This window comes from Solenopsis invicta, chromosome 3 (genome assembly GCF_016802725.1).
Source record: "Solenopsis invicta isolate M01_SB chromosome 3, UNIL_Sinv_3.0, whole genome shotgun sequence".
In the NCBI taxonomy this organism is placed as follows: Eukaryota; Metazoa; Arthropoda; class Insecta; order Hymenoptera; family Formicidae; genus Solenopsis; species Solenopsis invicta.
The window spans coordinates 26,432,164-26,458,756 of record NC_052666.1 but is presented as its reverse complement, the minus strand read 5'-3'; the positions used below and the strand labels follow the sequence as shown (position 1 = coordinate 26,458,756).

The window sequence follows — 26,593 nt, the reverse complement described above, 5'->3', positions numbered from 1 at the left end:
ACACCGGTCCAAATGCATCAGCACCGAAATTAATCGGGCTCCGGCGAAGATGGATTCTGCCATTTTGCCAACATCTAACGGTGATTTCGCGAGAGCGCCGAGGCGAGAGAGCTGGTCGCCTCGGACGAAGTCCGAAAAGCCGACCGGGCTCACTCTCTCTCTCTCTCTCTTTTTCTCTCGGCGGGTCGTCGGGCGAGCGCACGAAACGAGGAAAAAAGGAAGACGCAGAGATAAATCGCGCTACGAAACGCTGCTCTTCGATCGCGAGGCGCTCGCTCTCGCAGCCGAGCTGTGTGAACCCGGCCCGTGGGTCTCGCCTCGTCCCCCTGCCCCGTACAACCACCCACGAGCGGCTATCTACAGGGTGTGCCGAAGAGCGGCCACAAGTTCGCGAACGCTCGTGGAGGATCGTCGAACCTTCCCCGGACAAGAAAAGCGTCGGGATCGAAGCTGACGCGTATGATCTTGGAGCGTCCAGAGATGTTCACATTTCTCGATGTTACGAGAGCAATGCAATGTTTACATAATACAAAGTGTTAAATTATTCAGCTAAACGGTCGTGATTTCTAACAAAGTATGCATACGCCAGCTGGAAATGTGCTGAAAATAACAAGTCCATCTGTCAAAAATGTTTAACGCGAGTATCGAGCCAGGGAATCTAATTCCCGACGAATATTCACGAGCGCAACCGTCGCGCGTAGCGTACAGGAAATAATTACGGTACGCACCGAGACGTGTCTTTTTTCCGCGACGCCCTGTAGGCCCGATCGCGACTAGAGACGAGGGGGGCTGAAGGCGAGGGCGCGCAGGAGAGAGAGAAAGGGAGACGCGCACGCAACGTATACTCGCAGGCTCGGTTGGCACGTAGGGACCGAGCCAGCCATCGCGCGGAGGCCGACTTTAAAATTGACTGCGGGTGACCGGGAGAGTCGCGCCGAGTCGAGCGGGCCGGACCCCTTGACAGCCATGCGAGCGAGTCTCGGTCGCGCGATAAGGACCCCGGGGAAATGCGTACGCGCGAACGCGCGCGCGCGCTGTTGCTAGCCCGGGTCGGAGTCAATTTCAGACTCAGGGAGAAACGAGAGAAAGAGCCTTCGTACGGACCCCTTCCCCTAATACCTTCAACCCTTTAACCCTCGGAAAGGCTTAGAGACGCCCGTAGCCGAGAGTCCGTTCGCAAACGAGGTGAGGCGAGGCTCCAGAATCCCGACTCCTCTCTCTCTCCCTCTCTCTCTCACTCTCCCACAAACAGGAAATTTGTCATGGAAACAACGCACATACAAGCCTGTTGTATAAATTATTCTAAATTATCTTTCTGGCATTATTCCATATACAATATCCACATAAAAAAAAATCTTACAACAAAAAATTATTCGCAATTGATAGATGCCACTCGGTGGGCCCTAATAGCTTATTTAACTTGCATTCAAATTAAAAATTTCTTAATTAAAATACTTATGTAAATAAATGAATAAATAATTTTTAATCAAGTATTTTTTTCTTTTAATTCTAGAGAGAAAATATTTAGTGCTTATTTTTATATCAGATTTAATCTAAAGCCCATTTCACATAATCTATAATTTATGATCAAATTCGAGACAGAATTCTATTTGTAATTTTATATAAAGAATATGTGAACAAACAAGACGCATGAAATATACGCAGTGTATGAATACCCGTGAATTATTGTAAATGACATAAATTATAAACTTAACTTACTGTCATATCTAATCATCTACATGAAAATGTCTTGGTCCCGAGACCGCGATCTTACTTGTTACATGTTTATATAACTAAACATAAGAAATATCCTTGTCTACATTAAAAGTCTTTAATTAAAAAAAAACATGCTCGTATCGATGCATTAAAACAAATTTTATTTTTTAATAAAATGTTACTTAAGTAAATACTTAAATTGTTTTATATGTAACTTAAAAAAATTTTAAACGCTATAAAATCCTCGACTAAAAATTCGTTATGTAACATGTTAAGGGTATTTTAATCTTTTCTGATATGCCATAACTTACTCCAAATATTTCTTTTACTTAGTTTATTCCTAGCAAATATTACTATTATTATGAATATTATTGTAACTGATATTATTAAAGAATTCTCCATGATATATTTTTATTATATTTACATGAATTTTTTAATAACCACGTCATATTATTTTAATAATCTAACTATGTCAAAGAAACAATTGAATATTCTATACATAATTTAATATAAAATTATAAATATTTGATTGGCAAAAAACTCGTGTCGTTCTTCCTCTATGCAAATAAAAAAACATTTTTTCATACAAAGCAAAAACTTTCATTTACATAAAAAAACAAATGATAAGACATTTTGCCAACTTAATAGAGTTTCTATCTGGAATTTTGTTTGAGATTATAGATCAAATGTAAAATTGGCTTAAGAAAACAATTTAATTAATTAAATTTAATAATATTATTACTTATTTGTAAAATCATTATTTAAATGTAAAAAATGTAAAAATACAAAATTATATACTTAAGATAATATGTAAATTTATTTAAAAATAAATATTTTTACTTAAATAGAACAAATGCATCAAAATACATGGTTTTAAGAAAATGTATTCTTTTTCAATAAAAAAATTTCCTCTCATTATCAGTGTATCTTTTTTGTTTCATCTTACATACTAATCATCTTGTTTTTATTACATCATAGCAACAGGAGCTTTTTGCTGGCGCTGTATCTTCTTAACGTGTGCATTTTTTCCATTCGTGCTTTTTATAATTGTTATCCGACATATATATCATATACCAATCTTGTATGCACATAATAATGTTGTTGATGTCATTATTATATCAAAGACGAACATACAATTCCAAATAATCCATAGTCGAATCAGCAGCGTTGGCTAGTGAAGCGAAGGGTGCGTTACACCACGCGTACGCGTCTCTTCTCAGGAAGTCTTGGGCATTACATTCAGCTTCGTTTTGTTTCGTCTGGCTCTACAATATCCTCCGCGGTTTTTAAGCGGAAGCGCGCAACGAGAGGGGGAGAGAGTCGTTTCCGTGGCGTTGTTACACCTTGTTTCCTAAAGGCTGGTGTGTTCTGCGCGCGGAACGCAGCACCTGTATGTCGCGTTGCGACCGGTTAAGGTTCGAGTTAGAGTTACGTTACATTACCTTGCCTCGGCCAAACCTTACGAAACATTACATCGCCCCAAGTCATATGGCCTGAGCGTCATATGTTTACGCGCTCCGATTTCTGTAACAGATCGTTCCGCGGCCAGATGTGCCGTGCGCGAGTGTGACGGACGAATTATAGGATCGAAATTCGCGCAGAAAAAGTTCGATACAATTACGGTAATTATTACACAAAATTAAATTAATTTACGTTAATTAAATTAATGCGAGCCCAATTACATCATCATAAATACTGATGTACAGTTGCACGTGTAAGTCCTAAATAATTTTATTTTTAAGCTTCTCGTTAAGCAGAAATAAGTGCTGAAATATTTAAAAACTTAACTGATCTACAGATCTGAAAATAATTATGTAGAATTACACTCAAATTGCAAAAATAAAATTAAATCTTATTGCCTTGCTCATCAAGCTTAAATGTCTTTTATAATTATTTGGACAATCCAACAAAATTCCTTTCAGATCTGTATACAGCTAAATTTTCAGACATTTCAGCAGAACCGTCCCTTCCATCTATTTTTCAAATTGCGACGTATCAATCGCGACTCACGTGGATCGGCCACGATAACGCTAAATTGCCAGCGTCGAAATAAAAACGAGATATTTAGACGTGGTTTTCGTTATAAAATGATCGGTAAGATCTGCGTCTTGGCACGCAAAGGGCCAAGGGACAAGGTGCATGTCAATCGCGATAGCGGACCGGATCCGCCTGCTATCGAAGGATAAAAGGTGTCGGGGACGATATGACCGAGAAACCAAGTGACCCGGCGATACACACGCGAGTGCCGGAAAGTTAACGGCGTTTGTCCGCGCCTCCGTGTGTGCGCTCGCTCTTCCCCGTTGCCGGCGTCCTCCGCGCCAGCGGAACGGCCGAGGAGGAACCGTTCCAGGACGGGGAACCGTCCGCCGGTGTATGCCGGGCGCGCGAGAATCCGGGTTGCGATCGCGGACACGACGGAAAAACCAGACGGCGGCGGCGGCGGCGGCGGCGCGGTGTATATTCCGTCAGCCGCGCGCGAGCACCAGCTGGAAACTCCGCTTATCGGAGTCGACAGCGGCAGATGGAACCTCGAAGCTGAATCCAAACCCGTTTCAGCCGATCTACCGGATAAATCTAATTCGCAACAGAACTCGAGACAAAGTAGAGCGTATCTCTCCATTCTGCCATATATATCCGATTAGATTTTAATTCTTAGCAGTGCAAAAAGCGTCTCCCCTTAACTCTTTAAGGTCAAACGTACGTAATTACGTACATTCGCTTTGATCGCTTTCCAAATGCTGTATATTGATAAAGTAGAATGTTTAGCGGTATAATCTTATCGGTGTACCTCTTGATCCATCGTAGATGGAACTAGATTCTCCGTTCTAATTTGAAGAAAAAAACCAATAATATTCATTAGACCACTCTATTGTGATAATTATAAAGAAAATTTTATTCAAACAAACTGCGCAGAAAAAAAATTAATGTTAATTAAATCAACAATTCACTGTTTCACATGCATTAAAAATGCCATCAAATTTATTTTTTAAAGTTACATATTAAATTTAATGTATCTATAACTGAAAAACACGTGTACGTTTAGTGAACTTCAGATTCAACATTAAATTTTCATTAAATGTGCATTTTAATGTACCTGCTTGAAATTTGCTTGCGTTACATTAAATTCTGCTGCCAATATTAAGTCTTGAAAGTATCTGATAATCTTAAAAATACATAATTTACTTAAATGACAAAACAATATTTCTTCATGTTAGCAAATTATGACCTAAGATTATGAAAATTCTTTCAATTATTGCTTATACACTGTTAAAAATCGGTAGCAGAATTTAATGTGATGTAAAGGAAGCAAATTTCAAGCAGGTACATTAAAATGTACATTTAATGGCTAAAATTCACTGAATTTCGTTCACGTGTTTTTCAGTTCTAGATACCGAAGCAGATTTCAAGCAAGTTATATAAAACAATATAGTATTAATCTGATATTAATTTTTTTCTGCGTGTTGATGCCTAAGCCTGAAAGACTAAGAATAAGACGGAAAGAGGAACAGGCTGATTTTATCAGGATCTTCCGTCTTCGTGGCGTTAAAAATCACGTCGATCACTACTGATTAGCGCGCCGAAGTGCGCCGTGGGTCGACTTGATTAGTATCCACGTGCGAGTGCGGGACACGAGAGTTCAACTCACCAACAATCCGGTTTCCACGCTCGGCAGCAGCGTTAACCGACTGTCGTTCTGTAGGCCGTTTTCCGCGAGCGTGCCTTCGCGCAGTTGCCTGGAACAAGAAAATCAAAGAGGTTAGCATCTTCGTCGTCGTCCGGCATCGAAATAAAAGCTATCGAACTGCCCCTTGCCGTTTAAAGCATACACCGATATTTGTCACAGAATTATGGAGAATGTGAAGCTTTAGAAAACACACTTCTCTAAGCTATTAACAATTATATTTTCGTTACCGTAGAGAGTTTGGCTCTTTAATCATACATTGAAATAATTATATTCTTAGTATATTCTCAACATTTAGGTAAGATGGGGGTCGTGAGATATCATGATATTATTTGCGGTAAATTCTAAGATCAACCGTTAAAATTACTTTGTTATAGTCTATTTAGACATTGTAGGATAGTTATTAGTGTTCATTTTATAAAAGTTGAATTTCAGTTTTGCAGGTAGCAGCGATTTTTACTAACGTATATTCTCTATATTATTTAATTTTGAGAAGTATGTCAGATATTATTTGTTTAACTTTAGTCTATGTTACAGACCTCGAATGTAACTTTCAAATAATACAATTGAATTTAATGTGTGCCGTAATATGTGTATGTGTATTCGGCATCATATCATATAGAGAGGGTCGTGAGATAGTCGTGAGTCTTGCATTACGAGCGTAAAACCGCTCTTGCAACTTTATAAACTCATAGTGGACATTGCATAATGCTTACTAGCAGCAAAGAAATGATTTTAAAAAATTTACCTTTTTCAAATAAAATATATTTTATAAAATGTTCACAAAACCTCGTTTTATGGCACTTGTTAGTGTGTAACGTCTACGAGAGATCATTATTTTGTGATTTTTTAATTGAATTAAATGCCTTTTATCGCATGAGTTGTTAATATTTCACAATCTCCCTTGCTATTTCATAAATGCATCCTTTTCCTCTCCTTTTCAGTAAATTGTAAATTACATTTATTTCGTTCTATATATTCAATAAACATTTACTAATAGAGTGATTGGAAGAACTCTATAGCTGACAAACTGATATTGATAAGAATTATGTCGTGTAAATAAGTCATTTAAAAAAAAAAAAAAAAAAAAAATGGAATTTCCACCCATCCCTTTCCTTTCTACAATAACGCATTAGGAAGAAGATATCTAACTTCTTTTAGCAGATTATTCTTTTCTCTTTGGAAGAGTTGCTTGTAAACATAATAACGACAACACATACAAAATGTGGAGCTGTTAACCGATAAAGCTACTAGCGACACTTACTATAGTAACATTATTCATAATCAATCGCTAGTGATCGTAAATGCTTTGCCTTTACGCAAGTTGCGCTCAAAGTCCATATTAAAAGGCTTTGTGGAATTTATTTAAGAAATTGATATATAACTGAAGAACCGGTTTCATTATATTGGCTGCAGTTTATAATGACGAAACCTGAAGGATTCGTTCCGTAAGATCATTACGATTCCCTCGCGAAAGAGTTTCTCGTCGCATCTGTGAACTGTTCTTAGAAGAGAGGCCCGAAACTCGCGATAAATCATACGACGAGGCCGGAAAGGTCGGCGAGATGGTTGGAAATATCTCCCTTCGAGCGAGTGTTGAACGAGAGCAGTCGCGAGTTTGGCACTTTGAAAAGCGGCGTGACGGAAGAAAGCGATACGACCGGAGCTGCACGAAGAGGTGGCGAGAGAAGGGAGTCGTGCATACAGTCGATGAAAAATACATATATGCAACAGTCGACAGAATTGGGTCGCGATCGCCTCGCCTCTCGCCACGGCATAAACATCCCGGTCTATATATCGGTTATCCCTCCCCGGCTTTCTAAATAAATCGCGACGCGGAGGACGTGCGGTCGTCGTCGTCGTTCACCATCATTTTCAAGTCTCTCGAAGCGCGGCCGTTTGCGAAAAACGCGCGATTTATACCGGTTTAAGGATTCGCAAGACCCTGGCTTTTGTCCGCTCTCCGCTCAGCGCGAGTTGCATCAACTCTTAAAACGGCATAACTCGCAGGAAACGCCGAGGCGACGATGATGCCGATGAAAAGAAATGAATAAAGAAAGAAAGAGAGAAGGAAAGGATGGAAGAAAGGAGAGCGTTTCTCTGGACTTCGCGTCGTATATTTCTGACAATCAAAGTCCACCGCGACCCGGTTCGCACGCACGTCAGCACGGCGCTATCGCGAGCGGTCTGCTGATGCAACCGCTACCGCGGAGCGGAAATCGACCGAAATAAACACGCGTGCGTGTAAACGCGCGCGCGATAAAAAGTCGCACTGGAGCAGCGAGCGGAAGCACGGAGCCCCGAGCGCTATCAATTTTTCTTTTTTCCTAGAGAAGGGAGACAGTCAAATCGGCTGACTTATGTTATACGGAATGTGCGAAATGCAAAAAATGGGGCAATGTCATAAAATCAGAGTTCACGATTCTTATCTCTGACGTTATATCCTCCGTTATCCTCCGTCGGGCTGAAACGGAATTTTCTAATCTCATTTTAGTATCCGACGTTATATAATTATTTAATTTTAACGCTGCGAGATATAATTAAGGCAAGAGTAATTACCTACTGTATTATATCACGTCTAATTTAACATAAATAAAAGCCAACCATAAATAATTATAATCTATTTTTTCTTTATCTATTTCAGACGCCGCTTCTTTTTCTTTCACGCCGAGGCTTTTTTATCTTGATAAAAAAGAAAGTTATGCGCGCGGCTAAAAATATCTCATTATCGACTCGTTAACCGTTGAAGCGATTCGATCAGCTCGCAACTCACACTTCGATTCGTCGTTTTCGACATGTCGCGTCGGGGGAGGGGGGGGATTCCACAGGACGCAGGATTGCAGCGATAACACATTGATAGCTTCCGGTATCGGCCGATACCGCGTGCGATTATGGCGCGCACGCAACGAGACAATAAACGCGGGGTCGCGATACAAATCCACGGCCTCTCGGCTGGCATTGACGGTGTGCCACGATAACGCGAGCGCTGGCGATCGCGCTCGGACTTGCACGGCACGTGAAAAGAAAAAAAAAGAGAGAAAAAAGAAAAACAGAAAAAATCTCAGATAAGAAAACGGCGACCTAGAAGATTTAAACCGCACGACTCCCGGTAACGTCGCCGGATATCACCGGCCGTTTCCATTAGCGACCGTCGCTCGTTGGACCTCGATCGAAGGAACGAGACCTTGCCGCATATAAATACGGTGGCATTTACTCCGATTTACGCTCGATCCTAATCGGAGCGCTATTACGATCGTTCCCCAGGCCTGTATATAATTAATAATAATAATAATGATTTTATTACAGGCATATCGCGTAAGATTGCCGCTACAAAAGCCTAATCAGAGAAGAAATTAAATTTTGAAGATTAGGATAATTCCGGTACACCCAGAGAAAAGTGTTGTGTTGAAATTGATGAAATCGCGTTTCTTTAACTTAATTTCTTCCAGTTGAATTAAAGATACCTTTAAGAAAACTAAAAAATTTATTTGATTTCAAGAAATGACGTTATTAGCCTTTCTACACCTTTGTGATCTCCGTAGACCGCACGATTTTTATTTTGTCGAAAAAATTATCGCTCTATTTTTTTTTTTTTACAGGCAAAAGAACCAGTGTACGATTCCAGAAACGGAATCCGAGGCCGAAGGAGCGAGACGATGCGCGTAGCTCGCGGCTCGCGACGTTCCTAACGTCATCGACGGAGGCGTACAGAATAACGCGCTCAGCACTGCTCGGATATAAACCGAAGCGGAGGACGAAGACGAAACGACACACGGACGACCACCGGTGCCCGTGCCAGAACGTTCCGTGCGTGCGTCGCGCACCCGGGTTATTGCACCCTTAGGCCGTTCCTCGAGAGTGCCAAAAGACCAGCCGTTATCTCGGGCCTTGATGAATGACCGAATCTGCGTGCTCGTACCTCTCCCCGGCGTTCTCGATAGCCGGCCGGGAAAAAAGTTCGAGCGCACCATGGCCGTGTTTCGTTTCTCCTCCTCGTCCTCATCCTCCGCCTCCTCATTCAAAGCAGCCCCCGCGTCCGGAGCTGTTTCTCGGGTTTATTCATCGGCGTATTTACCGGCGACGTACGAAGCGATGACTCGAACGACGAGGCGAGCCGACGATGAAGCTAAAGCCAATGGCTGGGCCGATGAATGCCAGGCTGATTAACGCAAGGTCAAATCAAATTTCAATCGTCGAAATATCGTCTAACTATATTTACAGGTCTGAGGCAAAAATTCCATGGCGAATTCAATAGCAAATGTCGTATCTCGACGCTCGTTTCGTAAGTCCCAGTCGCACCTTCTCTTAAGAAAGTTCTCCAAACTTTTTATAATATAAGAATTTCATCAAATTTTGAGAATAAACATATAATTAATATGTACAAATTTTCCCGGAATATTTTCAAATTTTTCAATCGGACACTGGGAAAAAAATTTGTTGAAAAACTAAAATATTCAGTCCGATATAATCAATTAAATTAGGTAGATTCAACAATTATTTAGTTGTACAAAAAAAGGTATATAAAAAGGTACAGTTCATTCGTATCAACGTTCAAATTTTTTAATCAAAAATTAACTAAATCAGCTCATTATTTAGTTGAACGTATCGAACAAAATATTTTAGCTTCAACAATTTATTTCAATAATTTCAATAGTTTTTTCTACAATTTTCTATTACATAACACTGAGACTTATGGGAAGAATTTTAAGTATATAAATTTTAATCGCAAACAAAATACAAAGATTTTAAAAAATTGTATGAAGGAGTTTAGGGAACATTTTGGAATTAAAAAATGAAGTTTCACCGCAGTATTTTCTTGTAAAAAAATATGAAGAAGTGTTGAAATGTTCATGAATTACACAATTCTCTTTAAATATGACGTCACTGCAGTGAAAACGTGACAACACCGCATGTTACTACAGGCACGTGTAATTTTAATTAGTCATTATTTATTTAGAAGACGGCAGTGGTCAAAAAAGTTCTCGTGTTAAAAGATATTTAAAAAAATCACATGTGTAACTCCTTCCCATATATACATAAAGTTCTACCGGAGATCTTTTCTAAATAAAATTCAGCGCTAAGCAATAGCACAAATTCGAATGTCGTTGAAGAAAGCAAAATATCGTTGACGAATCGTTCGACGAACGATTGAACGTTCTCGTTACGCTTCTGCGTTCCGTGCAATCGACGGCAGAGAGAGATTTTACGTTGCACGGGGTAACGCCCCGCTCTACCCACCCTCGGTGGGTTGCACTTGGGCAACGTGCAACCGACCACGAGAGTTGGGAGTCTTTAGACTTCAACACTGTCGTTTTCCTTCGACGAGCGGCGAGCGGCCGCCGCGACGATTCGCATTGCGAAACACCATCGCGGCGGTACCACGGCATGCAGAATCGGCAAACAAGAGCCGAGGAGAGGCAGGGAAAAAGGCGAAACTTCACGGCCTTGGCGAATATATGCATCTTGCATCGATCACGAGATCGTTCGGGAGATATCGACTCTGGTGTATCCGCAAAATAGGTGTTGCTTCGAGACACTGACAGCTGTTTTTACTCTCACTTTTTTTCGACACGACGAATCTGACACCGTAATTAAAATATAAAAATGATCCTTGCGTGTTTTCTAGTGTCAATCATTTCAGTGCTACTATGCTCATTTGTATTTAGAAAAATAAAAATATCAATATTTTTAAAATGTCCGAAAAATCTAAAAAATAGTAAAAAAATAAGAATGAAAGACAGAATATTTAATTTTCACATAGCTTAGTCACAAAAGAGCAATTTTCAAAATAAAATTTTGTAAAATGAAATTGTAAAATATAAAATTTCATTAAAAAAATAAAATATATAACATAAATATTTATAAAAATATAAATTTTCATACTAAATTTTATAACAAAAACTTGCAAAAGTTTTCTTATAAATAAATCTCTAGCATTTCCTATTTATATTGCCTATTTCTGCATTCGGCATAAAATTACATTGGATATCACTTGATTTCACCGACATACAAAGTATAAAAAGATCGAATGACATACGCATTATTCGCGCAATCGTTTCAAAATTAACGAAAAAAAAAAAAATCCAAAATTAAAGGTTTAATAAAGTGGAATTAGTGTCGAAAGCAATGTTCGGCAATTTCAAAATATCAACATTTAAATTTATTACATGGCCGTTCGTTTGCTCTATCTTTTGTATTCGAGAGTTGTGGCAATATCGCCATCCGTCAGCGACTCGCAAATGTTAAGTGCTCGCATACTCGGAATCGGAAGCAATGTATGATTGCGAAAACGACGAAGCGCCGAATATTCCCCACGTCGGCATTTATGCAAACGTGACGAGATTCTTATGGGTGATTCGTGTCGTGCGAATAAATTTCACGCGATTAAATTTTGCGATAAATTTTGCCGAGAGAAGGCATAATTCACTGCATTAATTGTGCAACCGATCGCGTGATGATTTAGCGGTCGCGCAATCACATGTAGCCAAACTACTTGGTAACAGAAATGACCGGACGCACGCACACCTCGAGACAATTATGCGAATAAATTGATAACTGTTATCTATACAGACCTAGAATTGTAAAAAAAAAATTAATTATATGTAATCGTTTCAAATATATTATGCTAATTAATTATAATAAATCCTATTTAAAATAATACAATTATTATATTTAATATAATTAATTTAATGTACCTACGCATTTAATTATAATAAAGCTAAATTATATTATAATCATAAATTCGATTATGCTTAATATATGTATAACATTACTTCGTTATATCAACAACCATATCCGTGATATTTATGTGTATCTATGTGTTGATCTTGTTTTATTATTATTCTTATAAGAATTCGGAATTGATATCTTTTTCAGAATATTACTTCATTACATTAATTACGTCTATGATAACTATATCTGTGTTAATCTTTTTTTATCATTATTCTTGCGAGACCTGGTACTCTTTTCAGGCTCTTATCGCAATTATTGATAATGACGTACACGCATGGTCGCTGGATTTCATAAAAATAATATCTTTCGTGCGCCTGGCTCAAAAATGGAGTTTCGCTTAGTCGACAGTTTGTCAACGCGCGTTATCTCCTCACTGTAATTCCTAAACTTGCTCGTTAACCAAAGTTGCTTCCTCCTCCTCGAGGCTCGGCTCCGAGAGGTATCGCTGGCGACACATGTACATACGCGCGCGCGAGTCGTTAAAACGGCGAGCGAGACCGGTACGAATTTCGCTGAGTACAGATTTCGATGCTACAATGCGCGCGGAAATTTCCCCTCCCTTTCTCCCCATTCCCTCCTTCTTTCCTCGCCGAACGTTTCACGAAATTCGCGCCCGACGAGCGGAAGCCGGAGAGAAATGCAAGCGAGCGGAGCTCGTTACGCGGAGCGCGGCCGAGCGATTGCTTAACGGGTTTTCGTTCAAGATCCTCCGGTCCAGTCCGGTCCGATCCGATCCGATCCGATACGATACGATACGATACGATCCCGATGCGTGTCGCTGACCTTTACGCTCGGCGATAAAAAAAAAAGGCAGCCGCGATAACGCCCGGTGCCTCTGGTGATCGCGATATTTAAAGTCGAAAGCCCTGGTCGTACGTTACGAGAGCCGGCCTCCCCGATACGAGCGTGCCGGTGAACGTAACGCGAATGTTTCGCGCAACATCGAGCATCCGCCTCGCGTCGTCTCGCCTTTATTCGTAGCGGTATACTCCCGGCTTTTTGTATAAATTAAACTAACGGGCACACCTGGCGCAATCGCGAAAACGCGCGGAGACGGCAACGCGCGGCGATCGCGTTCCGTTCGGGCGTGAGCTTAGGACGTACGCGATAACAGAGACCCGGATGTTTTTCAGGGTTGTACCGCGCGATACAAATCGCGGTAATGGGGTAATACAAATATACGACGGCGGAGGAGAAAGTGCGGTATACTCGTTGTCCGCAGATTACGATGAATGAATAAATAATCGTCCGCGGGCGTAAGTGCGCGCTCCATTTAAGCCCACGTAGCGCTAATGATTAAGAGATTTCGTAAAAGACGCTCGAGAGAGAATGTCTGAAAGAGTACAGAATTCAGACCTTTCAGTTCTTCAAATGCCCCTTTACACGCGCAACGCCGATGCGGTTTAGAGAAAAGAAGGTACAGTGAGATATCGATCGTAATGCGACGGCACGCCAAACGTGTGATCGACAACTTCCGATGTCTACGAACGAGGCTCGGCTAATAATAATTAATAAACGTGACGCGGCACGAAGCATTACAGCGGCCGTAAATTGCGACGCGCATTTTCCTAGCACGCGGCAACTCTCTTTGCTTCTTAATAATGGGACCGAATCCAGCTCTCTCTCCGCCCATCGTCGTCTTCGCGACACGTCAGCGACGTGCGAACGGAGTTTATATTATAGATGCACCGGCGGACGCGAAAACGCGGTCTTGCACTCGCGAAATGTGACAAACGTGAGATTTCCACGCGCGACAAAGGGGGAAAAAAAAAAACGTATCAGCGTAAACGTTGAACGCCTCGAGAGAATTTATTCTTGAGAACGAGAGTCAATAACTCGCGGCTTTCAGCAAGTGCCACGCGCGTCTAGATATTCGCACTATACGGTATATCAACGCGTTTATATCGGCGTCGAACGAATGAACGCAATTTTCTTCTTATTGAATCGATAGAGAGGGGAGGGGAATGGAGACAAAGAGCGCTTAAAATATTCGGCGAAGTGAACCTTCCTGGACTGAGACGAGCGTAAATAAGCGTGGAAGACGCGATAGGGCTGAGCCCCTGCCTCTTATAGCGAGCGTTTATACTATAAATATTATCGTTCTGCTTCTCTGTGTCGCTATCGTTCACGCCCGCTGCCTCGGGAGAGAGGTCAGGCGCGGAATATATTCGTGCGAACGGAACAAACACGTCTATAATCGCGAGACGCTTTGTCCCGTTTGCCCAGCGCTTTACCCCGCTTTACCGCGCGCTCACTTCGCGAAGTATATCGGAGCCTAATGTCACAGATAAAAATCTCGACTTCCTTATGATATACACGAATGCCCCAATCAAACCGTTCCGCGAGCGTATCCACGACGAGCTTCATCCGCGGAGTTCCTCCGAGAAACTCGGTCTTTCCTCGGCGACAATTTGATCGAACGCGCCGTTACTCTTCGGTTCTCAGAATTAAATATCTTGACTTACAATTAGAATTAAACATCGAATGTTTAATTCTAAAAGCTAAATGTCAAATTAAAAGTTGTATCCAAATAAGACCTATTGAAATCGAACCAATTAATAGAGACGGATAGCAATTAGGAATTACATGTCGTATCTCAAAACATTAACAAAAATATAAAAATTTCATTGTTCTATTATTACGTTTGAGTATCTGTGAACAATTCTTTTAGCACAATTCTCTTACTTGTTTAAAAGTTATTTAATTTTTTGTTTAATCTTGACGCTTAAGTAAAATCGCGTTTTGTAATACTTATTTTCAAATTTGATGAGAAAGTAGCATTACAAAAAGCACAATTTAAAAAAAATGTATAGACTAACAAAACAGTTATATGATCGGTATCCTAATTCCATTTAATGAAATATTATTTAAGATATCACTTAAGAGCGAGATAAAATAATCGATGTGTTTTGAGAGAGATTCAGCGTGAGACTTTTCCTCGTACTCGTTATATGCTTGGAGCAATTGCTCAAATGCTTATCTCGAATTTGTTTCGCGTGTATTCCAGGTCAATTTACACTATCCTCATTAGCGGGATACTTTCGAGCGTTTAGCCTGACATAATTCGCGCAAATCCATTTTGGGTAAATTAGGCATGCGTTTGAATACATTTTGTTCGCTTTAAATAAATTATATTAGAGCTTATCATTAAGTTCATTACAACTGTAATATGAGGTAATCTTTCGCTTCCTCGTGTAACGGAATACTTTTAATCTTTCTTAATTTTCCTTTATAAAAATACCGGATGCAGTTTCATTCCGGAGAGACTGTTCTTTTTAATAACATTTTTTCACACTTGCTGTACTTAAACTGATCCGATTACATGCCCGCGCTTTGGAGAGCGAGACAGAAAATAGACGTAGAAAGTGCAGATTAAAAATAGAAGCCTTATTACGGCTTATAAATAACTCCACGATGTTTTAATGCGTTTTAATGCGGTATTCTTTCAGCATAGTAATCAATCACCTAAAGTATCTACGCAGTTTTACGTTTACACATGAGAACGTTAAACGACAATCGTAGAAATGATTTTTTTCGAATAATAATGATAATAATAATAATAAATAATTATTTACAATAAATTACGATAAATAATTAAAAATAGATTTTAATAAGTGCACTCGTTCTGAAATGATTTTCTTCATCAGTAGCACTTATACGCGTCTTTGTATCTCTAATTCCTGCATCGGAATTTCTCATGAGAATTCCGTTGCTCCTTTACAGAAAAAAAAAAGCGAATTGAGCATTAGGCCGCGCCTCTCGCCGATCGATAAGGCCATGCAGCAGCTCGCATGCAACGTCGCAAAACAGATAGATGATCTCTTCAAGGATAGATTAACACGTGCAGTTACGAATGCATATGATGCTAGCAAGAAAAATCATTATTTCTCGAACGAGATTTAAATGCGAATCGAAGAAACGCACGTTTATTCTTATCTTTCCCTTTCGACAACGTATTGAAGCGAATGTCTGAGAGAAATCTCAAAGCGACATATAAAATGTCTTCTTGTTTTCTTTAAGAATTTAATAAATATTTCCCAGTAAGTAAAAATAATTTACACACCGAGAGAAAAATTATGTTTAAATTGAAACATTTCTCTAACTTGTTTTTTTTTCAAATTAAAATAAAAATACTTTTGCAAAAAATAAAAATTTATTTGATTTAAATGATGTTATTAGCGTTTGAAAAAGTAAATAAATTACTTGTTCAAATTATTTAATTTTTTAATTCAAAGAAAGTATTAACAAAAATATAAGAAATAAATTAATTGTTTTTGTTTTAAAAATATATTTCATTCATTTAAAAAAAGATTTGCGTTGCAGAAACAAACTACTTTTTTAATTCCAATAAAAGGAATAACCAAAAAATGTTGTCAAATTAAAAAAATTTTTCTTATAGCACAATGCACGAATTTCTTTGAATCAAATATTTTTTAGCTTAAACAAACTCTTTCTGGATGTACTCATTTGTAAACACCGTCCATTTTTCTATGTGTCTTTTTTTCAAAATACATCACAAAAATTGAAACATCATGCGCACCAAAAAAAATTTGTTAAAAAAACTAAAATATTTAGTACGATCAACTAAACATTGGGTTGATTCAATAATTATTTAATTGCACAAAAAAAAAGTATAATTTATTCATGTCAACCATTTAAATTTTTTAATCAAGAATTAATTAAACTCAGTATTTAGTTGAACGTATCGGATTAAATATTTTGGTTTTTCAACAAATTTTTTTTTTCCCCATTGTCTCATATACATGCCAATTGGCATTATCGTAAGGGCCCTCGTAAATATCTACCTTTTTCGTATTGACGCGCGCTTAATTCGTGTGTCGCTATAAATATTTCCGTATAATCGATAGAAGGACACTTCGATATCTAAAAATAAAGATAAACCCGTGCGCTTCGCACGTGAAGGCTCGTGTGAGGAAAATGCTTCTGGACCGCGCTGTGGATGTAGGACGCCCGATGCCACCTTGAATTCAGTAAAACGATACCACTCTGTTTTCCACAAGGACCAAATTAAACTCCACATTTGTTTCGTTCCGTTTTGCAGATTTCAACGGCGGCGGTGGCGGTGGGCGCGCGAGATTCGCGAGAGAGACGGCGCGCAGCTGCGAAATACCTTCTTTCTTTTTCTTCTTCTCACCGCGATCTCATCGCAGACATCGAGAGAGCGCGAGGGACGGGGAGGATCGACCTTCTCCGCGCGTTCTCATGCGCGAAATATCGTGCATCGGTCGCGCCGCGCCGCCGCGCCGCCCCGACGACGCTGGACGACGCCGACGTCCCAGCCACACACATGGCGTGTAAACAATGCTGGTCCCACGCCTACGTGTTAGGGGCTACGTAAATTAAGTTCTTGCGCTCGAACATGTGCGGACAATGCAAAATCGATTCTGACAACGCTGGCGATAACCGTGCCCGCTTTTCCGCCCTTGTTGTTTTCGGAGCAAAGCGCTCTAGCGCTCTCGGCGAGGTAAACTACGCGCGCGCTGTGAAATTATTTTCCAACGTTAAATATTTGGACGAATAAATGTTCACAATTTGATTTCGGTCGTTTCGCATTCGTCACGCGCGGAGATCGCGCCGGAGAGGGATACATTCGTAATATTCTCCAGCGACACTCGGGTGCTAATAATTTGCACAAACAGCCCCGCGACAAACGATCGTTTCCGTTCTTTGTGAGCTGCGCAATGAATTATACAGGGAAAAAAGACTAACGCGAGTGCTTATGCATGTGCTTATGCGTTGCAAAGAAATTCAGCCATCGCGATAAAAGTCTCTAACGACTATATTTGTCCTTCGAAAAATACAACTACTCTCATTGCTAATTCACGTAATAAGTTTGCACTTATCCGCCGACAGGCAGTTTATCACCTCAGTTAAGCAAGTAGGTGCAATGTACCCATTTGTAAACAGCTATTTACAGGTACAGAGGAGCAGGTATTTCGGGTATCACATGGATCTCGATTATCTTGGCTATTAGCCGGGTACTCGTTAGATACAGAGACCACCCGAGGCCCGTCTAAAGTCTAAAGCGCAATTAATCGATGGTTAGAACAATAAATAAAAAATAAAAAATAAGAGAAAAAAAATATGAAAATAATATAATTTCAGACATCATAAAGTGATGATTAATCCTCAATTATAAATGTAAAGATTTTTGATAGATTTTTTAAACTTTCAAGTTTTAGTTTTTTTTACTAAAATAAAAAAAACAAATTTATTCTGTACGCAATTAACCCTCTGGGGATTTTTTCGCTGCTTTTCTGGTCTAACTGGGTCACTGATGCTTAATAGTGTTTTTGAAAGAATTTTTAGGCTTTAAAAAATCTGAAAAAATTCTGGTACACTCTTCAACATTTTAGAATATGACTTCACAATTGATTGACCCAAAATGCTTTTTTTTATGTAACCAAATTTGAGGCAGAATAATTCAAAATTAAAAATTCGCCTTTAATCAAATTCTCGGTTCGACCACGGAAGGTTAATATTGAAAAATACAAAAAAAAAAAAATAGTGGCAAACGGGAGAAGAGAAATTATTTTACTTCTTTTTCATATATAAAAATAGAAATCTTTCGAACATATCCATTAGAATGTAATAAAAATTTATGTTCACAGATAAAAGTTAAAATTGCATTAAGAAATTTCTCTCTTGCTTTTCCTTGCGATGATTATATTCTTGATTTTTTTTGCTTGCTATTATCTCGTTTTATTGTGTCCACAATTGATTCAGAGACGCAGCTTCTTGCGTAATGATAAAATATCGCGTCGACTTACGCAGGCCTCTACCAGTCTACGTGAAAAGACGCTCGTGTAAGCGCAATGCTTAAACAGAAAAAGTTGAAAAACCACGTAGACGTAATTTCATAGCCTTATGGCATAATCCTGCCACGCGCCGTTGTCTTCGACTTGCACGATTATCGCGCTAGTACACGCGCAATTCCTTAGTCAGCTGAATTATCATGATAATGCAAATAATACAACATGTAAATGAAGCAATAAAAGAAATATGATTATAAAAATCTGATGATAATCACATGGAAAAATGTACAAAAAGAAATTAATGAGCTTGTGTAATATAGCCATAGTTTTAGCCAATCAGTCATATAAAATTCTAATCATGTCATATATAAAAATTTTCAAATACATCTCTCATATTTTTTTTCAATTGGGAATTTGCCATGCAACTCAATTAATTTAACATGTAAAATTTTTTACTGATGAAATCATAATCATATGTAATTACTATTTCATTAAACATATTCTTATATTGTACAAAAATAATACACTCTGACAAAAATTTTTAATTGCAACCAAAATATTTGGTATATACATTACGATTGGCAATACAAAATATTTTACTTGTTTCAAATTTATTATAAATTCAAAAATTTATTTAAACCAACGCAATCAAATTATTTGCTTAATGTCTTTCATTAACTTCAATTTAAAATTTATTGATAAAACAATTTGTACCATTAACCATTAAGTAATTAGATTTCGTAAAAAATTTGTAATTATGTTCCAATCGTATTAATTTAATATTGTATTTGTATGTTGATATAATAGATTATTTTATGAAATTATGAAAATATAAATTTTTTTTTAAATATTCTTATAATGCTTTTGTGATAAGATATTTTAATTTATAAATATAAATTATTAATTTTGTTATGTATAGTTTACTAATAATAAGTTACTTTTTAGTCTTTTTTGGATTTGGTAACTATAATATTATCAAATTTGATAATAGTTTACTATTTAAATCCTTTCTTTAATATCCCCAATGTTTAATTACTCCAACAAAAAAATTTAATATTTTAGTTCTGGCTATAAAAAAAATATTTTTCTTGCTTTAAAGAAAAATATATTTGACAATGATATTTTAAATCTACCAAATTTTGATTGCAACAAAATTATTTTTTCAGTGTGATTACATAATTATGAATGAATTGATCTTTCGAGGGGCAAAGTACTCAATGAATATTCTTGGTGCTTTACATTATCGCAATATCTATTCCATCAATTCCTAATATCGGAGATAAGTAAAGATAAAGTTCCTCGTCAGACGGCAAATAACTCGCGATCGACAGGCAGCCTGATGATAACTCGACGAGTTATTTCGGGTTGTTTTTTTTTCGCGTGGCGATTTTCGTGGCGCTGCCGCGAACCAAGTGCTGCGTGGCTTTTTAAATCCACCGCAAACCGCCGAGGAGGCAATTTCGTTCTATCGATCATCCTGTTTTCTCGAATTGGCGACCGGCCACAGCTAACTGATTCACTCGCCCGACGCGTTCACTCGCCTCGCGACTTTCCACGTTTCGTCCCCGGCTCCCGCGACACGACCGATAAACATGTTTTCGCTCGCCAATCGTGAAAAATAACAGCGGACGAACTTAGGCTCATTTCACCGACGCGTCAACCGCTCATTCGAATTTCGCAGAAGTCGACGATAAAAGCGGCACGTTTTATCGTGTTCCGCAATTTTCCGGAATTTCTTCCTTGCGACGTTCACAAAATTATCCATTCTAGCGTAACGCTGCATGATGTAGCATTTGGAGTGCAGATTATCGAGTTGACTAAGTGTCGAGAATTTTGGCAAAATCTTCCTCTTTCATTCGATACACATGCGATGAAATTAATTCTAACAAATTCTTCTAATCGTAAGCAAAATTATATTAATATTTGTACTGTTACAACTTTACACGGTTATACTATACTGAAATCTACAGCAAACATATCAACTTGTTAGAGCAATAGATTGTTAATAATGTACTCGAAATGTGAGTCGAAACGATTGCAAATTTTAATGCACATGCTTCAGCGTTTGAATAACATTAAAATAATAATTATAAATTAATAATAATTATAAAATAATAATTAAATATACATTAAATTAATGCCCTTGCCAATTGTTAACTTTTCGTAAGTCATCAATGGGGTTTCCTGAACATATAATTAAAAGGTTACATACTTTCTTAACTTTCAATTTTTTTAAATCTTAAATCATTCTTTATAGTTTTGAATGAGAAAAAAAAGTAGAAAGTTGCCCAAAATATGTAATTATTCACATAAATTTTCTTTATTAAATTTTTAATGCGTAAGAAGATGGAGTTAGTTACTCAGTTTAGTAATTTAATTAATTATGCTTCAATTGTTATTAAAAGGCAAATTTTATGGGACTCCATTACAAGAAATTATCTCTCTCTCTCTCTCTCTCTCTCTCTCTCTTACGACACTGAGAGACCAGAGAATTCACTCTTTAATATGGATATATGGTAGGTGTCTCAACCGCAAAACAAAAAAGAAAGATATATCGCTAATTGTTGTCCTTCTACCATAAACGGCCGGTGCGAGCGCTTAAAGTCCACTCCTTCTACGCGTACACGCGATGACTAACAGAAATCCCACAATGACACATTCGCACATCGACGATGACGCAGAGCGCCGTATCGCGTGGATCGCGCTATCCAACTGAATTTTATACAAGTCCTCGTTTTAAAAAAAGAACGGATTATTATCATTAACCGTCAAGCGCGAGAAAACGAGTCTGATCGAGTAGGATCGGCCTGCAGTGGCTTAATCAGCGTCCTTCTTACCGATAATACTGCCGGATAATTTGTGAAAATCTTCGTCTCTCGCGAAGGCAGAAAAGTGAAAGATGGGCGCGACGACGAATTAATATGCGAGATCACGAGGTAACGAGGACGAGTTCGTAGGGCAAAGATAAACGATAACGTAACAGACTATCGTAAGAGACACACAGTTGCGTCACGTTGTTCGTGACGCAACGTGCCACGAGGACAGAATGTCACACGGTGGTTGACAATGTCGCGTTTCGCACCGAAGGCTAACCGAAGGTGCCGCGCACCGGGCTGTCGTGGCAGGTGTCGCGTTAACTATTAACCTCGCCCGGAAGGTGAATTCGCGGGGCGATATTCGGGACAGATTCGGAAACGTTGAGACGAAGGAGCCTGCGAGACGAGGCCGAGCGGCCAAAGTTATGCTCGCCGATCTGTGACGCTCGCATTACGCACGCTCGCCTCGAAAGAGATAGGGCCTTCAGCAGAACGGACTGACCTACAATTTTTGTAAGACAATGTTTGATGCTTTGTGCCTTTGTCTTTAATAACGCACAATAACCACTTTGTACCTAGAGTCCTACATTAAGGATGTATGTGTCGTGTCTCAAAACATTATCAAAATATAAAAATTTCATTGTTCTAGTGTTACGTTTAAGTATTTGTGTATTTGAGCACTATTCTTTCATTGGATAAAAGTTATTTAATCTTTTGTTTACTTTCTTTTTTGATTCTTATCGTACAATCGCGTTTTGTAGTATTGCCATAAATTTGATGAGAAAATAGCACATTGTAAATTAAAACATTTTTTTACACATATTAATAAAACTTTAATAAATATTCCTTTCATTGGGGTTCATTTACTTGTTTAAAAATTATTTATTTAAAACTGCAGCAAAATATGGTGATTTTCTACAATCATTTTTCGTTATTTTCTACAGCTGGTTTCAGCCAAAACTCGGGACCAAAATTTTTGTTGTTGATTAGAAAAAAAGAAATAAACTTAAGAAGCCTTGAGATTTTTAATTTCGATAATTTTTAGTATTTATATTATACGACATATATCTTTAAAGAACTGTTCTGTTCGTGGGATGATTGGCACACCGCTGTATAACGACAAAAGTGTGACTAATATTATTTTTTTACATATGACAAACGCACGTGGAATTATGTAATAATAAATGATGTTAACTGTCTTGAAATTAAACAATTCAACTTCTGCTATAAAAGGCAGGAAGACAGGGTCTTAAAACTTCAATCTTTGAAACAAGACGTACACAAAAGTTGCTTTATCGGAAATACGCGTGTGGCTTTCGACGTTTTTTTTTTTTTTTTATATTTCGTCTCCTTAGACGTTTCTCTTTGTACACGGAAACGTGTTTACAGAGAGTTTGAGGAGATAGAAAAACTTCACATGATCACGTACGCGTCGAGCTGGTTGTATAGATTACGAATAATAAAAGAGCTGGAGTTAAGAGTTAAGAAATTCAAATTTGTTCTGTGGCAAACAATTGCCACGACCCTCAGGTAAAAAATTTAACTTAACCGGGCGTAAGACTCCCAGATGTTAGTCATAAAAATTTCTAGCACTTGATAGTCATAAAATTTCGAACCCGTTCGATCAGCAACGATTCAAAAGTGAAATCGTTGGCCCGGACAAAGCAGATCTCACTTGACTACGGCCGCGAGCACATCACCGTCGCGTATTAATATCAATATTGTACTGTTAAACAAGTAAAATTATATATATCGATCAATCGTTTCTTTCGTTAATCTCTCCGCACCATCACCATCCCGCTTCCAGAGTTCATTTTTCTAGGCCTCCCCGCTGCATTCTCTTCAATTCGTCATTCAAAGATGTTTTAGCAATACAAGTAAAAAGTTGTCAAAATTTTAAAACTGAAGATACACACTTCTTAAATAAATTTTTAACCAATAAGAGAATTGTGATCAAGTTTTACGTAGATACTCTAACGCGATAATAGAACAATCTATGACATTTTTATACTTGTGGTAATGTTTTGAAATATACATTCTTAAAGCTCGGCTTTCTCGCGATACAATATTGTTTATACGACGTCAGAGGCAAGAAATAACAAGCAAGAAATTATTTACTATGTACAGCTTTGTTTTATTAGTTTTCCCTTAAAAATAGAATAATTCCGTAATTCTGAAACTTGTAAAATATTCAGTGAACTGAGACATCTGTTTCGGTGTGTCACGTAAAAGTGTAAAATGATTCTTGAAATATTGGTACATTTCTCAACTGTCAAAATTGCTGTGATAGATTTTTGAGCTGTAAATGCATCATTTTAAGAATTATTTTACACTCCTACGTGACATATCGGACAGATGTCTCAGTTTATCACATATTTTACAGGTTTCAGCATTCTTGAAAAATCATGTTAGCCAACTTGAAAAATGTGTTTGTTTTCGAGTTACGTAAAAACTAACAAATATTTAGCTATCAAAATTTATCTACGAAATACATACATACACTAAAAATAAAAAGTTATTAACTTGACTTAAAATTTTCAACTTAATTAAATTTCTTCAATTCAAGTATTTATGTATTTAAATTAAATATATAAATGCTTAAATCAAAGTCAAGTATTTTATGTATTTGAATTAAGTACATAAATAATTGAACTGAAAAAATTGAATCGTGTTGAACATTTTAGTCAAGCTAACTTCACAGACACAGTTAAGAACTTTTTTTTCTCAGTGTACGTATAAGTAGATGTATGAAAACGACATAGAAAAAAACGTGCAGCAATTTTTAAAGTTTCACAAAAATAGGCACTTTTTTGCGTTCCGAATTAAAATAGTTCCTTTAAAACGAAAAGAAAAACGGAAACTGGCCATTTATAAAACAGATCGGAATACAATATCTGTAAATATATATTCTCGTGTTCGTTTGCATGATCTTCACTTAGCCAATGGAACTATCAGAGAATACAGATACACAGGATGTAAAGGGTAGAATTACCCCTTTGATATTTCCGTTCTTTCCAGTAACCTTCTAATTTTACCATTTTTGCATAATGATGATGCAATGCAAAGGTTGCAAAATAAGGGATATAAACATCACTTTTTTCTCATGTTTGTAATTTTATGTTAAAAGGTAAAAATATCAAGAGGAAAGAAAAAGATATCGTGACATTTGGTTTCATTCACATTTCCATCCATAACCATTTCGCGCAATGCAATAGACAATGATTAATAAAACTATAACGCAAAATCGATCTGTTAATATTATTTTCAGCGCGTGTTTGCAGGTTCCGAAAAATCTCCCTTTAATAATGCGCATTCGTGTTCATCGAAAATATTCTCTCGGCAGCGGACATGTCAAGCATGCTCCTGCTATGATGCTGCCGAACCGATACACGCATAGCTGCCCGTATCTCGAGGACACGCACGCCACACGTGCGTATGTACGTGTTGTTCGGAGGAGGAAAAAGATCCGGCGTGCTACCTGCGCCTGAAACTGCCCCGGCAGGCACAAAGAAACGAGCGGCGGCGAATAGTGGCTCGACAGAGCCGGGCCAAGGAACACGCGAAGAGAAGAGATGCGAGTGTGTGAGAGAGAGAAGGAGAGAAAGAAAGAGAGAGAGGGAATCAACGACGAGAAGGAATTACGCGCGGAGGCACCGTAAGAGAACAAGAGGCAGAAGAAAAAATGCCGAGGACTAAAAGCAAGCAAGTAAGAAAGAAAGATCATCGAAATTATATGTATAATATAAATATATATATAATAAAAAATTATATCGATCGCTCGGATAACAGCACTAGGCTCATGTTGGCAATTAACTTTTGAAAAAAATTATATGTAAAATACATATTACAAAATATATAAAAATTATATATTGTGAAATATATAATAAAAAGTTGTATTTACAAAATAAAAAAATAATACATGAAAATTTTTTCTTTGTCTCTCAATTTCTCCCTTGGTTACTTGCGTGCACGATCTTATATTTTTCAATCCGAAGTAGAGTTGAGCGAAAATTCACTACCTGTGAATTAGTCACTGATAATAAAAATTCACGTTCACGACCTGTAAACAAAATGAAAATTCACTGTGAATAGTGTGAATGAGACTTTTGGCTTTCCGCACTGTCGGGTAATCACCAAATTAAAAAGCTATACATTAAAATGCGTAATTAAAGATTATTTGCAATGCAAAGTACAAATTAGAATCTAAGATTTATTAAATAAAAGTTTTAGTTTACGTTTTTTATAATATATATTATAGATTATTATAATAAATATTTACACATGACTGTGTCTTCTCTAAAATGTATTTTGTTCGATGTAAAATTTGATAAAATCATAATAAAACTTTAATTGATAATTTACCTAGTATATATTATACCTAAATCATGATTTTAAGCATTCACAGTTCACTGCTAAAAATCACTGATAAAAAAAAATCACATTCACAATTATCACTGTGAATGAAAAATCACAGATATGCTCAACTCTAATCCGAAGTAACACCATTCTTAAGGTTTAACAAAATCGATTTTTTTTCTTAAATTATTAATTTATACTTATAAAAATATGACGCAAGTAGTTCTGGAACAAAATTCGAACCGTATTATAGTGTTTGAGCTGATCAAGTGAATCGTCTCTGTGCGTTTACCGAGCAGCTGCAAGCGATTCGGAGCGGCCTCGTCTTCTCCATGTTCCGTAGGTATATGGGCCCATTTATGTACCAAAAATAAACCTTTGACTAACATGATATAGATGTCATTACTTATATTAGTAAATAGTTTTGGAAGCATCGATTTCTGCATTTATGCGACACCATTAGTCCTTAGCTAATGGCTAGAAAGCACGCGCATTGTATTAATCTGTCTTTGCGA

At 37.8% G+C, this 26,593-nt stretch overlaps 1 protein-coding gene across 1 annotated transcript in view; it reads right to left on the bottom strand.

The window, feature by feature from the left end:
- The window catches only part of LOC105207898 (midnolin-A), a 47,741-nt gene that overhangs the window by 13,627 nt on the left and 7,521 nt on the right, over nucleotides 1-26,593 (bottom strand). Inside the window, 1 exon segment of the mRNA XM_011177578.3 lies at nucleotides 5,363-5,450. Coding sequence (XP_011175880.2) covers nucleotides 5,363-5,450 — 88 coding nt within the window.